The sequence below is a fragment of the Pipistrellus hanaki genome (genome assembly GCF_964339955.1).
Source record: "Pipistrellus hanaki genome assembly, chromosome: 3".
In the NCBI taxonomy this organism is placed as follows: Eukaryota; Metazoa; Chordata; class Mammalia; order Chiroptera; family Vespertilionidae; genus Pipistrellus; species Pipistrellus hanaki.
The window spans coordinates 112,069,717-112,085,985 of NC_140505.1; the positions used below are offsets into that span (position 1 = coordinate 112,069,717).

Below are 16,269 nucleotides of genomic sequence, written 5' to 3' on the forward strand. Positions count from 1 at the left end.
ATACAAGTCAAAACAGAGAGACAGAGAGAACTAACAGCATTCAGCAAGGGAATTACAAAAAAAAAGCCTCCCATTAGCTAAATAAATGACTTTTCTTGTATTTGCACTGTGTTTTTTTTCCTTCTTCTATTTACTGAAATTTGCAAAGAACCATAGACTCTATTGCCTCTTCAAAGTTCTAGATGATATAAAAGTGTCGTCTATGAAAATAAAACTTTTCCTATCCAGGCTACATTAAATTGTGACCAACTTCTAGTTTCTGTGTGTTTTATTAAAAAAAAAAAACACACACACAAAACAAACAAACAAACAAAAAAAAACCCAGAAAAACTCAGAGACAACAAGAAAGCTTTTTAACTATGAGCAGTAAAGTAACAATGGCATGCCTTTCATATAAAACCACGGCTTTCATCCAGGACACTTTAGAAACACATTCAAAATATACAGAAAACCTACACTTGAATTTGCACAAACAGCCCTAGGCAAGCAGGAATCCAAATGAGTATTTCCACATAAGGCTACTCATTTATTTCCACAGACCACATTTAAAATAACTACAAGATTCATTTCATTCCGTTTGCCAGTCTTATACATCAAGAAAGCAAGAGAAACTGTCATTTCAGAAGTATAAAAAATGTTCCTTATAAACAAGACTGAAAAGCATGGATAGCGGACTTGGGGTGGGGGTGGGGAAACAAACCCTTTAGTTGTAATATTTTAGGGAAATGAATCGACATAATAAAAGAAATTTCCAGTCAAGGTCCTCTGCTCGACCACATAAGCAGTTTAGAATCTTAAGCAGATGTAAAAGAAATAAAGCAAATGGGGAGGAAAAAAAAAAAGGCCAATAAAGTTTCTGGCTACAATACAAGAGACATATCATTACCATATGATCTAATGTGGGTGTCAGCCGGGTAGTGTTCATTGAGGGAAACCTTACTTTTTATCTGGGCTATGGAGTAGAAGCAGGAGATTTTCAACCTAGTGACAGGCACAGAGAAGCACCTACCCCTCCTCCTCCTCCCCACACCTGCAAACCCTTTTGCTTGGGCCGAATATTTAGTGTAATTACATCTCAGCTTTGAGGGCTCCTGTGGCAAATCCCCGGATTAAAAGGTATGGTTTTCAATAATTGTCCTGAACTCTGCTACGGACTAATAAAACTTAGATCGAGTTGAGAGAAATAGAGATTATTTGGCGAGAAAAAGAAAAGAAAAAGTAATTGTGCTGAACTTTTAATAATCTTTATGCAGCATTTTAAAAAGTATTGCTTGGAAACAGAAGTTAAATATTTGGTTAAATGATTACATGCATTGTTTTAGTTCTTTCTCTCTGTTCTTGCAAAAAAAAGAGGAATATTTATTTTTAAAAATCTATGATCTAACACGATGGACATCTATATTTATATTTTTGTATTTATACTAATGAAATGTTTAGCTCTTTAGAATGTAGTGATAGAAAAGTATTATTATTCTTAGTTGCATTTTAAGCATTCATTTCCTTCCTGAAATCTTGTATATTTTAAGAACTTTTAAAACCTAAGAGAAGTGAACTCTGGTCATTAGTTGTAGAAGTTGAGTGTACATTTCTACAAACTATAAAAGAATATAAATTATCACCAAAGGTGAAAATAAACATTGGAAACATTTATGCTGTTTATTAAAGATCTAACTAAAGTAATATCACATTTAATTACATAATTTCCTAAATGTAAAGAGAAACTCTGTATTTTCAACATAAATGAAATTTTATAAGATACATTCACTATGAAATGAGGGTGTAGGTTATTTTTTATCCTAATTGCAAAACAGGGTAAATGATGACCACTTGTTAAGTGGGCTCTGGAAATGTAAATACCTGTGGGTTTTTTTCTTCCAAGGGCTGTTTTGACCAGAAAAAGAACCAGATGCCTCCTAGAGTAGTTCTTATTAATGGATAAATGTGGTTTTACTGTTTATTTTTAAATTATTTCTATTTTTTTGAGGTTTTTAATTCACCTAGTGCTGGGGGGGGGGGGGGGGTGTGGAGTGTAATTTTGCTCTGCATTTAGAACTTATCTCCTGAGGGTTAAATTTTTACTTTGAAAGTCACTCCAAAGGCATAAATGACATCATACAAATGTTGATCTGAAATGATATAGTTAATTTAATGGGCTGAAGTAGTCTAAGTGACCAGAGATTGTTATTTTTGATAAAATACAAATTCTGGCAATGAGCTTTAGTGAAGTAGTGAGATTATTCTTAGCAATTAACATTTAGGAAAGAATCATACATTTTAGAGTATTTACAACAGTTTAATGAAATTTAAAAAGTCTATTATCAAAATAATAGCCTGCCTGGTTTCCACATGGATAACTGTTGGTTTTTTGTTTATTTTTCTGATTTCTTAAGGAAATGATTAAAGATGTTATTAGCACCAACTGCCCACATTAATTGTTTAAAGATGCTGAGTATTCAAGTGTCATGGCACTATTTAAAGGAAGTTAGTTCATGAAGGATTTGCATAAAGTTCCTGGACATATTAGTATTATTCCCCAGGACAATCAGGGTTAAATGCATGCGCGCGCGCTCACACACACACACACACACACACACACACACACACACACACAGGCAGCGATAAACTGCCTGTTTCCATGCAGCTTTAACCAAAAATAATTTTGTGTGGAGAATTCACGGCATTTTAACAAGAGTAAACACATGTAAATGATAATATTTCCTTGAGCGAAGGCTCAACGTTTCCTTTTGTGGGTGAGTGAAGCAACCAGGAGAAAAGATCTCTGTCCTGGAGAAAAGATCAAAAAGTGACATCTGCATTAATTCTAGTTACTGTTTATTAAATCTGCAATTACTTTGCTTAATTTCTCTTCTAAAATTGTGAGACATTAAATATGCAAAGCTAGCAAACTTGTGGTAAGCCATAAATTTTGCATTTTAATGTGAAACAGACTGCAAGCCTTCCCTTAGTTCCAATCCAAGGGAACACTGCCAAAACAAGAGAGTCTCCGTTAAAAGGCAATGCAGTGATTGAGTGGGAGTGGGCTCCTAGAGAGGAAACTGGATACTGAACTTAAAGGGGCAGCGCAAATAATTAATTTTAGTAATATTTTAAAGTAAAAATCCATAAGCCCATATTGTATATGTGCTGCCTTTGATATACTTTAGTAATAAATATAAATTAAGAAATAAAAGTATAAAAAATTTAAAATATTTATTCCCTCTCTAGTAGATCTATTCAAAAATTTCCCAAAGATACATTAGGGATAGGGTATATGAATACTTTTTTTCTTATGCTACAATTGGATTATTATAAACAAGTATGTATTAGTTCTAGTTATAAATGTGCAGCTTTAGTTTGGATTCTTATAAAATTCAAAGTAGAGATGCAATATGTTTTGGGAATATTTAGAACAGTTTCAATGAAGTTTAAATATATCAACTCAAAAATAGACTGCTCTCTACATGATCAACTAAATTTTGTTACTCGGATTTATTAAGATTTAATCAATTTTGTTTAGTTCTCTTAAGCTAACTACACAATCAATTTAACACTATATATATAGTGCTTAGTGAATGAATGGATGCATACTGTATATATGAATTTGTCAAAACTGTACTTTTTAAAATTTGTTTACAAAATAATTCTATAGGTAAAACCAAATAATGTGTCATATAAAGTTCAGTTAGGATTTTCCATATGTGTGATTGGTTCATTTAAAGTGATCAGTTTGAGAAACCATCCAATAGAATTACTATTAAAAGTGAATCTTGCTTATACCAAGTTGAAGTTTTCAGTTCCATTTCTTTCTTGTGCTAGAAATTTGATATTGAGATCAACCAAAGGACTTATGGGCATACATATGAGCCTAACCAGTGGTCAAGGAAAATAGGGGTGTGTGGCATGAGTGGGGAGGGGCAGGGGATTGGAATGGGGGGTTGAGGACAAATATGTGATACCTTAATCAATAAAGAAATTAAAAAAAAATTACGTTTAAAAAATATCAGACTAACTGGTTGCTTAGCACAAATTGAATAACTGATATTAATAAATTGATGGTCAATTGAGTCATTTACGTGCAAAATATTGTGCAAGACTGGGTACAAAACAAAAATAAGACATGCCCTGAAGGAGTACTTCTACTGGGAGGGGGTTCGGGGGGGGCGGGGGGGGGGGCAGAACAAGCACGCAAAACAAATTACAAAATAATGTGATAAGCTCTTTAAAAGATGTTAAGGGAACATGCTTTGGGAGCACAGAAGAGAGAGAAAGCAGCATCCTGCCTGGATGAGCCAGAGAAAAACACAGGGGAAATCCATTAACTCTTTTAATCTTTACAACATTCTTACAAGGTAGGTAGGTATTTTAAATGACAATTATCTTTGAGGGTCAGAGTTGAGATGGGGATGGGAATGAAGTGAAAATAAAGACATGTGGCTAGATTATCGGTTGGTACCAAACTATGAACAGTCTTGTGTGCACCACAAGAAAAGTAGACCTTATTGCTAAACCATGGATGTCAACAAAGGGTTTCTAGCAGAAGAGTGATACAATTAAATTGAATTTTCAGATGACTTGGGCAGCAGAGTGGAAGATGATTTGTTACAGAGGGAATATTCAATGCAGATACCCTTTGGAAGCTCATACCACAGTTTCAGGAGATAAAAGGGCCTGGACTAAGATAATTGGTGGGATGTAAAGATAAGATTGGCTTTCAGAGAGATCTTGAAGCAGGAATTAGAGATCTCTCAGATGTATAGTCAAAACTTCATTTGACTGTGGTATGGCTTGCTTTGAGTGAGCACTGAACAATTCAACATAATTTATCCTTAACAATTCTGTAAATGATGTGTCTATATAACATGTTGTCTTAATTGAGACCCAAAATTCTAAACAATCAATGTAAACAATATTCAGTTTTTCTTTCATAAGTAAATAGCCATAAAAATCAGTCTAAATCTACCTTATAACCTTTTAAATACATTTTGAATGCTCTGCTTCTTAACAATCTGTTAAAACACATGAATATTTATTTTACTTTCCTTTATGTTCACTTCACGGTGGGGTGTTACAAACCAGGCAAGGCTATTCTTCTAAACCTTTTGTTTGTTCCCCAGGTTCTTTGGTTGTGAAAACATATGAGATAAATCATGAAGGCCACCATCATCTTTCTTCTGCTTGCTCAAGTTTCCTGGGCTGGACCGTTTCAACAGAGGAGCATATTTGACTTTTATGACCTCATGCAAGCAGATGAGGCTTCTGGGCTAAGCCCAGAAGATCCCTCTCCTGGTTTCCATGAGCTAGAGCCTCTGGGGCCAGTGTGTCCCTTCCGCTGTCAATGCCACCTTCGAGTTGTCCAGTGTTCAGATTTGGGTGAGTGGGCTGCAGGCTCTCTTTACCTAACTTGTTTGTTATATTCCGTTCACTTTCCATTTTAAGCTCTGCATTTCCAAATGAGAGAGACAGTGCCACCTAATGAGAAGTAAAGGAAGCAAAGTAGGATAGACAGAACTAGCTTCAAGGTTAAGATCATTTTTTTTTTTTTCCTTAAGTCACAGCTCCATCATTTTGCAGTCTTGGACAAATCATTTTTAAAAGGAAATCTTTTGTGAACTTCATGGTCCCTCTTCTATAAAATACAATTTTAAGCAAAACAATGTCTTACACTCTGTGATTACAGAGTGATGGTTTATTTTAATTAGATGATGCTTTTACTCATGAAGTTTTAGGTATTAAAAAAGCCTGGGCAATCTCTTTATTCTTGGCTTAATACAGACAAACAGAGTTCAAACATTGCTAAATTGTAAAGTATGCAGAGTTATCAGAAACAAAACAAGGAAACTTTGAGAACAAAAGATTATCTTTCAAATGCCAAAATACTCCCTTATTCTCTGGGTCTTAGTTTTGCCTTTATTTTTGGTATTTTTTAATCTAGCTATTTATATTCTTTAGAATGTTTCAAAGTAAATATTTATAACTAAGGTATGTTGTAAATATCCAGTGTGATCACAGAGCCCATATCTTTAGCCCAACACTGTATATACAATTTGATTTATCATCTTTCAAGAAAAATTTGGCCTGGGAATTTCAAGACCAATACACTCAGAAGATAAATCGCCAGAAATGTTAAAGTCCCAACACATGAGCCAAAAGGGAATCAATTTAGTTTACATGGCAGCTGATTCACATTCCTCTTTTCTTTTGGTACATTTCCCTTTTGGAAAGAAAAAAAAGAATAAAAAAAATCCTCATTAAATTATTCTACCATGGTGCATTTCTTTGTAGAAGAAACCCATAGCATAGTAGGGCTCTTTTTTTCCAGAAGCCTTATATTTATTCAAAACATGCTTTCTAGCAGAATTTTTCAGGGGAAATTGCCACCAATTTCTACAGTTGGAATAAACTACACACAGGACCCAGGAAAACATGACATGTTTAAGAGTACTTAAAAACAAATACTTTGAAATAGTTTTTTCAATACTGACATCACCATTTGAAACCCAAATACATGTATAGAAAGGCTGTAAAAAAAAACACCTGTAGGATAATTCCACTGGATTCATTCATTCATTCATTCATTCACTCACTAAATATATTGAGAGCCCACAATGGGCCAGATCTTTTTAAGCCCTGGGGAGAAAGGAATGAGAAGGACAGATATAGTTCCTGTTCTTGTGAGTCTGAGATTCTACTGGTGGTGATCATTGCTTTTTTGACTTGTGTAATTGCTGCCTGGAGATTAAGTTACTAACAAATTAAAAAAAAAAAAAAAAAAAAAAAAAAAAAAAAACTTCCATAAATCTCTAGAGATTACATGAAGTATGGGTGTAGGCAGAAAAACAAAGGGGTTGAAACTATCTGAACAAAGGAATCACCATATGATGGATATACTAGTGGAAAACTTTTTCTGAAGTTACTATAATGGCTAAGTTACCAAGAAATGTCATGCAAGTTAAATCTCACCTTGTCTCTGAACAAGGCTAAAAGACTTCATGTTTACTCCAGCACACATTATCAACAGGGAAGGATTGATGTTTTTAAGGAAGGAAGACTTGCCAGGCACTTCACTTAAGTTTTATTTTTCCTTAAATATAGTTTTACTTTGCTTGTACAAGAAATGGTGCATAAAGTTTGATTCTGATAACATATTGGGACAGTGCTCCAATTGTCTATCATGAAAAAGGCCCAAGCCTATTGCGTAACACTAAGGAGAAAAGTGTAGTGTTATAAGAATAACGCCAAGGATAGTTGATTTGATAATTTCTTTTTTGTTTTGTTTTGTTAATTTTGTGTTGTTTTTAAATGAAAATTTTTTTGTTCTTCTTTCTAAAGGCCGGAGTGTACAGCATTCTTTTATTATAGTCTTACTGACTCATAAAAAAGAAGTGGCTAAAATTCTAATAATGATTTGTTTTAGGGGAGCCATGTTTAATGACAAGAGCTGAGTTCCAGTGAGCAATGGGCTCATCTAAGTCTTTTAGTCTTTATTAATTCACAGATGCATATTTAAATATATTGTTAAAAATGATGGTCAGATATTTCTAAGACAGAAAATATATTTCCTTTTTATAAATTGTTTTTATTTTTCAATCACAATTGATATTTAATATTATATTAGTTTCATATATATAGCACAGTGCTATGACATTTATATAACTTACAAAGTGAAGAAAATGCATTTTTTAAAAGGAAGAGCAACCCACTTGCTTTAAAAAAGACACTCTATTCACATTTTCAACTGCTATCTCACTCCTGCTCACTTCATGACTTTGGAAAATTGTTCAGAGCCTTAACATCTTTATTAGAAAAATCATAGTGAGTCTTAGAAAGCTCATTATAAGTGTGAGATGCCTGATTCACAGTAGAGATTCAAAACAATTTTTTTTCCTATGAGATGATTTTGTGGAGTAAAAGATGAAAAAATAAAAAAAAGAAGAAAAAAGGCAAGGGAATGAGCAAACTCACTTATAGTAAAGGCAATGCCATTTATTTTATTATTAGTTTTAAGTTCTCTTTTGATCTGAACACAAAGTGTGTGTTATTAGAGTAAAGAAACTGCTGGGCACATTGGGATAAGAAATGTAAATGTGTATCTGTAGCAGAGGCTAATGTTTTTTGTTTGTTTGTTTGTTTTTTCAGAATTATAATTGGCAAAGCTTTTAATTAGCAGGGAGAAGCTACAGTGTTAAAAGGCAAAATCTTTTGACAACTTACTACCTAAATAATGTTTAATATAAACAAGCACTTTTTAATTAAAATGTTTGACTATTTTTACCACTACGATCAAAGTTTTAAACAATTCTTTTAAAGTTAAGAAGTGAAATTATAAGAATAATTACTCCATGGGAAACTTGAGGCCTTCAGGTGATACACTGACTGTGATCCTAGTTCTATCTTATCAGAATAGTATTACATTATGTTTTCCTAGGACATAGCATATTGAGAACCCAAACATATGCCTTAAACTATTGGAGAAAGTGATGAGTTCTCCATAGATATTGGCCAAATTGGTTTGGCTCTAAGTGTTGCAGTTTTGTTTGTAATTTGAACCAGACTTTTATGAGGTCTATATCATATTCCTTATTTTATCCTCTTAAAACATAAAACAACTCATTCCTAAGTATAGCATTTATAAAAATTAATAATATAAAACTAAATGTAGGAATAGCAAATTCAGAAACTGCATTACTTTAAAATAATAAACTCACAATGCAACTCATTCTTGTCAGATCCTTTAAAAAAAAAGTCCAAATATTGGTCCTGTGACTGGATGCTGTGTTTTATGTATTTTGTGCCTTGAAGAAAAACCAATCCCCTCACTTGTGTTCTCTTTAGATTAGCCCTTCATCTTTGGATCAACTGTCCAACTGATCATTTGATAATGATGTTCATTTTATCACTAAAAGGCAGGTTAGCCCTGACAGATTAAATAATCATTAGCATTGATTTTTGACCATTTATCTAAATTAAAGTAATAGCTATTGATATATTTTCTATAAACAAGATTCAAAAGAATTGAAATACTGTTTTAAAATTATTTAATGATGGAAAGAACTCGGGTTGTGCAGTTTAGCCATTCTGCTCAACTCCTGCTTTACTATTTATTGCTTGTAATTTAAAAACTTTCAAAATCTGTTTTCTCATTTGATAAATGAGAACATATTTTCATTAGATAAGAATAAAAATATTTGTAAATGTCTACCATAATAACTGTTACATTCCGTTTACCATTCAAAGTTGTCTAATAATACGAGGCTATTACTGATATGTTATTTTATTTTTCTTTGAAATTAAGAATCTCTAAAAGTATATGTCTTGTCAAGTAGGATACAAAATTGTCTTCTTTTCTATCCCTCCAAAAGAGGGCCATATCACCTCCAATGTAAATAGACAAGAGTTAGAAGAGTTAATAATTATGCAATTATTAAACAATTTAGTGTTCTCCAACACTATTCCTTTGAGAAAAATGAGTTTGGCTGAGTGAAGCATTAAGCAAAGTAAAGCACTAAGCTATTTTATACTCATAAATGATTCACATCTGCATACTAAGCCCTGTATAAATAATGCCAAAAGATGGAAGGTTTTATTTTGCCATGTAAAATCATTACAAATAAATACCATTCCTACAATGTACTTCATACCACAAAAGAGATTTTAATTAAAAACAAAAACAAAACAAAAAATTGGGAAAACTGTATAACCCATAAAAAGTTTGTTTTCTTACCTTATTTAAATCATTGTCTCAACTGTTAGGGGGTCACAACATAGCACCTACTGTAATCCAGCTTGTCTCTTGACGGGGAAGTTAGTTTACCATGAAGTTAACAAACCTTATGTATCCATGAAATCAACACAGAAGAATAAATGAGGGCTATTTTGTAGAGGGGTAGAGTGAATGCTGGAAGCTCAGTTGCTTTCTGGCTGTATGTCTGGCTCTGTAGCAACTGGGATGTGGAGTTTTGATGCATTATTAGGAGTTTAGATGTATTAGAAAGGCAACTCCAAAACATGGTATAGGAAAAGTACTATGCACAGAGCATGCCCAGTAGGTTCCTTAAATTAGGATTGGTTAGAGAGATAACAGATCCTCAGATGAAGCAAGAATAACATCCAGGAGCAACTCATATAACCAAGTCTCCAGATGCAAATGGTTAAATGGGCAGGGGGAAGAGAGAAGGCCAAAGGAAGCTTCCATCTCCCAGATCTGAAGGAGAACTGACACATTTCCTTCTCAGTCCCAGGAGGGAAAAAGAGGCAGCTGTGTGGGATCAAGGCTTTTTGTGAGACAACAGCTGTGATACATCCTCCCCTGTAAGACCGTCATTGGCTCCAGGGGACAATCTGGTTAGAAGGGGAAATGCAGAGGCCCTTTAATTTTAACTTTTCTCCTTCAAAAGAGTAGCAATAAAATTACATATTTTCTTGAAAATAAGGATAAAGAAGAATTAAACAAATTTTCACTTTAGTCTTAATAAGAGGAGAAAGCTGTGTAGCAGCTACACTATAATTCTTTAAGAATAAATTATATATAATAATTATTATTCACTACCTTTTTATTACCTGTTTTAACATCTATATTCTCTACCAGAAGGAAAGCATCACAATAATTTATCTTTATAGGCCCTCTACTTAGCTAAATGCCTTATACTTGATAGGCTCTCATGCATTAATAAACACTTGACGAATGAATACATAAACAAACACATGGCTTAGTACATGGATGAGTGCATAATCCTATAATACTCTTGATTCTGTCCAACTGGAAACAGGATGAACATGTCTGACTGAGAATCAGTTGACATAGAATTGTGGACATAGGATTATGGTTCACCCTTTCTTATTCTTTTTGGGGATGATCTTAGAAGGAAACAAACCTTCCTTGAGTTTAATTTGAAAAACAATCTAATTGAAGAGGGAATCTTCTATTTCTCAAAACTGATCCAACTACCATTACATCTAATAGTTGTTTTTAAGAGGGAAAGAGAGAAAGTTACATGGCTTGAGCAGAAAGGCATTTTGATGGGGCTGGACGTGTACATATTGTTTTGGTTATATGCCCCAAACTGAAATGCAGCACCATTATCCTACTTATTAAATTGAAGACAGAATTATTAAAAAAAAATGGTGCAAATCAACAAGAACAAATCATGGATTTTGGATCCCTGCCTCAGGGCAGGGGAAAAATAAAAACATGTTTTAGGACAACCTGGCCTTTGTCCAACATGATGTTTAGCAGATTGCTGACATTGGCTAACAGAACAACGCTATCCATCACTGCAGCAGCTAGGGGAAAAAGTACAATTCTTTTCACTAATAAATCTTTACTTCAGAGATAATTTTCTGTTAAGATCATGGGTAGAATTTTATTTACTTTTATTAATATTCATATTTTCAAGAAGATGAAGTTCCTTTGATGGAATATGGGAGAGCAAATACATAATTGAGCCTGGCCAGCATGGCTCAGTGGGTGAGGGTTGACCTATGAACCAGGAGGTCATGGTTCTGTTCCAGGTCAGGGCACATGCTTGGCTTGTGGCTAGATTCCCAGTATGGCAGCCAATCAATGATTCTCTTTCATCATTGATGTTCCTATCTCTCTTTCTCCCCTCTCTTCCTTCCTCAATAAAAATCAATAAAAATATTTTAAATGCATAATTGAGGATAGCCTTATGAATAACTGCATTTTAATGGAAAATTTAGAATTATATTAAAGTATGCTCATTGAAAAATAATTAAATATAGGGAACCAGTCTGTTCCTATTATTGTTGCTGAAAAAGTATTACCTCAAAACTTGGCAACTTAAAATTATAATTTAGTTTATGATTTTACGATGGGAGATCTGAGTAGAGCTCAGAAAGACTTCTCACTTGGGGTCTCTCATCCATTTGTTGTCAGGCATCAGTTGTGCCATAGTTGTGGGGTTGCTAGCCTAGGCTAAATGCCCAAGTAAGATGGCTCACTCTCATGATAGCAGTTGGTGTTGCTGTGGCCTGAGAGCTCTGCTTCCTGACATCTGGAGGGTCTCAGGTGGCGTCTCCAGCATGTGATCTCAGCATAGACAGGATTCTTTCTTACATAGCCTCTGGCTGCCCCCAGAGCAAGCATCCCAGAAGAATTGGATAGCAGCTGTGTAACTGCTTCTGATCCAGCTGCAAAAGTCATGATGTGTCACTTCCATCCACCACATTGCTTTAGTTCACAGAGGCATTATGAGGCCAGACCAGATTAAAAGGGAGAGGAATTTGACTCCATTTTTTAATGGGGTTGGAACAAGTGTGTATTGAATAAGAGCACATTGAATTGGAGATATGCTTAATGTCATCTTTGAAAAATGCAAATGTCTAGATTTATATGCATTTCTCGACAAAAAGAATAGCCTAATATAAACAAAGACTGATATTTTTAAGATTTGCAAAAGAGTGCAGCTTTGCTACCATTAAGTTAGGGTTATATTGACCATGAATAGCTTTTAGGAATATATTTGTTGGGAACATGTGCTTACTAAACTGAGAGGCCAGCATCCACAGATGGAGCTTAGTAGATAAGCTGTCAAAGGCTTTAACTTCATGGGAACAATGATGAGTGCAGCAAGATCAGGAACCGACCAGACCAAACCAAACCAAACCAAAACTCCACCCAGGATCAAGAGCCCTAGGTAAAATATTTGTGTGTGACATACATTTTAAAGAGATTTCAACTTCCAGGAGAATATACATTTTAATTGTATTGTGCAGAAAAAGAAAAAAAAAAACCACACCACTTGTCACAGACAAGCAGACTCGTAATCAGCAAGATAGCTTCTTATTGACGATAAGTATAGATACCAATAATTGGGATTCAGCTAAACACTGCGGTAGGATATTATTTTGCAGGATATTTTATTGAGTTATCAGTAAAATTTTATGGAAGATACAAGAAAACTGAGGCCTAGAGAGCCTAAGCAACTTGCCCAATGATCCTAAGAATCAAGAAGACAAAAATTCAAATAAGTTTTATAAAAAGATGTAAATTTAAATATACAAAATAAGAGATATTATCTGCCCATCACCAAGCCTCAGGAATTATCAACTAATGCCAACATTTTCCGATATATCCTCAAGACTTTTCCCCCTCCCATATTATTTTGAAGCAGACATAATTTATTTTTTAAAAATATGTTTTCATTGATTTCAGAGAAGAAGGAGTAGGTAGAGAGAAATAGAATCATCAATGATGAGAGAGAATCATTGATCAGCTGCCTCCTACACACTTCACACTGAGGATTGAGCCCACAACCCAGGCATTGAACAACATACTCCTGGTTCATAGGTCAATGTTCAACCACTGAGCCATGCTGGCAAGGCCATCATTTCATTTTAAACAACAAATATATCAGTATATTTCTATGAAATATTAAAAATTGTATATAGCACAATAAAAACAACCAGCTCATATCTAAAAGTAAAATTTCTTAACATCATCAAATATTTATTCAAAGTGCAGATTTTCAATCACCTTATAAATACTATATGCTTTATTTTACAGTTTATTTGTGCAAGTTGGAGTCCAACTGTAAACATATATTGCAATTATTTAAATATCTCTTATGTGTCTTTTAAATTATAGTTTCATCTACATTTCTTCATTTTTTATGCCTGTGAACTGAAGGGTCCCCTTTTATGCCTGTGAACTGAAGGGTCCCCAGTTCGATTCCAGTCAAGGACTCATACCTGGGTTGTGGGCTTGATCCCTAGTAGCGGGGTAGGCAGGAGGCAGCGGATAGATGATTCTCATTTGTGTTTCTATCTCTCTTTTTCTCTCCCTTCCTCTCTGAAATCAATAAAAATAGATATGTTTTAAAAAGATGTTTGTATGCAAATTCTTCAGACAAAAATGGTATTTAATTTACCCCAAGCATTTTCTTTTCTTATGAAATCTAGATAACAGTATAATCATTGTCAGCTATCCAAATATATCATTTCTTTCTCTTCACATCTGAAATTTATTAGCATTTAGCATTGAACAAACGTTAATAGGACCACTAGAATTTAAGTCCAACAAATATAAAAGTAAGCAAACTGGAAATTAAGGGACTTTGGCAAAGTAATGATGAAATGTAAGCAGTAACTTCTTTTCAAATTAAAGGGAATGTGCCTCTTCTTGGTTAGAGAATACTAATTATCAAAGATTTGGCAGAAGACTACCACTCCTAATTGCATGAAATCAGCAAACTGACATTTCTGAAAATGGCACTGATCACAATATAGTGTAGTTGAATAAGCCTTCTACAAGGCAGCTGTTCTGGTAGTTGGTTTGCTGATTGTCCCTGAAAACATTTTATTCTTATTATTTCTCTGTGAAATAACTGTTTCTGTGCGCTATTGGAATATAATTTATGCATGTTTAAAATCAGTGCATTTTTATTTTTTAAATTAAAGTTTTACTGAATTTATTGGGGTGACATTGGTTAATAAAATTATACAGGTTTCAGGTTTACAATTCTATAATGCATTATCTGTTTATTGCATTATGTGTTACCACCTCAAGATGTGTTACCACCTCAAGTCAGGTCTTCTTTTATCACTATTTATCCCTGCTTTCTCTTCTACTGCCTCCCGCCACCCACCTTGTCCTTTGGTAATCACTACACTGTTGTCTGTGCCCACGAGTTTTTTTTTTTTTGTTTTTTTGTTTTTTCCTTTGCTTAATCCCTTCACCCTTCTCACTCAGTCCCAAACACCCTACCTTCTGATAGCTGTCAGTCTGTTATCTGTACCCATGAGTCTGTTTCCCCTTTGTTTGCTAGTTTATTCTGTTCATTAGATTTCATGTATGAGTGAAAGAATATGGTACTTATCTTTCTCTGACTGTCTTATTTCATTTAGCATAATACTCTCCAGGCCCTTCCATGCTGTTGCAGAAGGTGAATGCACCTGATCACATCTCCCCTGCATTTTAATATTCACATCCTATATGATAAAAGCATAATATGCTAAGTGTCTGGTCGACTGGTAGGCCAATCAACTAATCAATGCATAATATGCTAATGATATGCTAAGGCCACTCAACTGCTCGCTATGATGTGCACTGACCACCAGGGGGCAGACAGTCTACCAGTTTCCAGTTGCTAATATGTGCACTGACCACTAGGAGGCAGACGCTTTGACTGGTAGGTTAGCTTGCTGCTGGGGTCCAGCTGATCTGGAGTGAGCTAGAAGGGCCAGACACATCCTGGAGCCCTCACATAGTTCCTCCCCAGCTGGCCAACCTCCTGCTTTCCTCTCCAGCCGATTGTGCACTGGTGGGGTCCCTCAGCCTGGCCTGTACCCTCTCACCATCCAGGACCCCTCAGGGGATGTCAGAGAACTGGTTTCAACTGAATCCTGCAGGCCAGGCAGAGGGACCACCATTGGTGCATGAATGCATGCCCCAGGCCTCTGATTTAAAATAATTGTTGATCACTGAAATGGGAGTTAGACTTTGTTTTTAGAGCAGGTGATTTCAGATATATTTTCTGTAATTTTCATGGCTACCTTGATATGCGCTTACATTACATTCAAAATTGGAAGGATATCTTCTTCCCAACATAGCAGTCATTGTATGCCTTGTTGTAACTTTTTAAAAATTGAAAACTGTACATTGAATTATATTTTCCATGATGATGTGGATAATTTTTGTCTTGTTCCTACTCTCTCTCCAGTGCCTAATAAGTTGATGGTGTCTAGGAGATATTCAATAAAGTGTTATTGAATGAATAAAATAATGATTTGCAGTACTTCATATTTCAGATATGGTGGAAAGTTTGAAAAATATTTCTGATTTATGCTATACACTTTAAAATTCAGAAACAATTACATAATTTAAGTTAATAGAAACTCAAATGTTGAGTGACATCCTTTATCAATATGAAACAAAGTCAATGGAATAAAGAAAGGCAAATATATATGTAATTTAATATCTTTCTCCATTAACATTCAAAATGATGATTTATTTTAAATGCAATTCATTTTAAATAAAAACAGTTCATCCTTATACATCTAGTTGAGTAAATATGTTTTAATACCATAGAACATTTGTTTGGTTAATGTGTTTACATTTATAAACTATAATAACTCAGTTACTTAGATAAAAATTTAAAGTGTAAAAGGAGTGCTTCATATAGTAAATTTTGGACAAGCCACACTAACAATTTTAATTCATTTTATTGTAATTCCATCAGTCATAAAACATCAAATACATTGATATGGTTTTGGGATTCCAATTAAAATGGAAAGAACTTCCAAAGTTTGGAT

General features: G+C 34.3%; 1 protein-coding gene across 2 annotated transcripts in view; it reads left to right on the forward strand.

Annotated features, from left to right (window-relative positions):
• The first annotated feature begins 771 nt into the window (after positions 1–771).
• The window catches only part of DCN (decorin), a 39,748-nt gene continuing 24,250 nt past the window's right edge, over positions 772–16,269 (forward strand). The window contains exons 1-2 of one of the 2 annotated variants that reach the window (XM_084878840.1): positions 772–1,116; positions 5,115–5,370. In XM_084878840.1, coding sequence (XP_084734966.1) covers positions 5,148–5,370 — 223 coding nt within the window. In that variant the 5' untranslated portion in view covers positions 772–1,116; positions 5,115–5,147. Of the gene's footprint in view, positions 1,117–4,165; positions 4,350–5,114; positions 5,371–16,269 lie in introns of those variants that run through there. The other variant, XM_084878839.1, reaches the window with a different exon arrangement.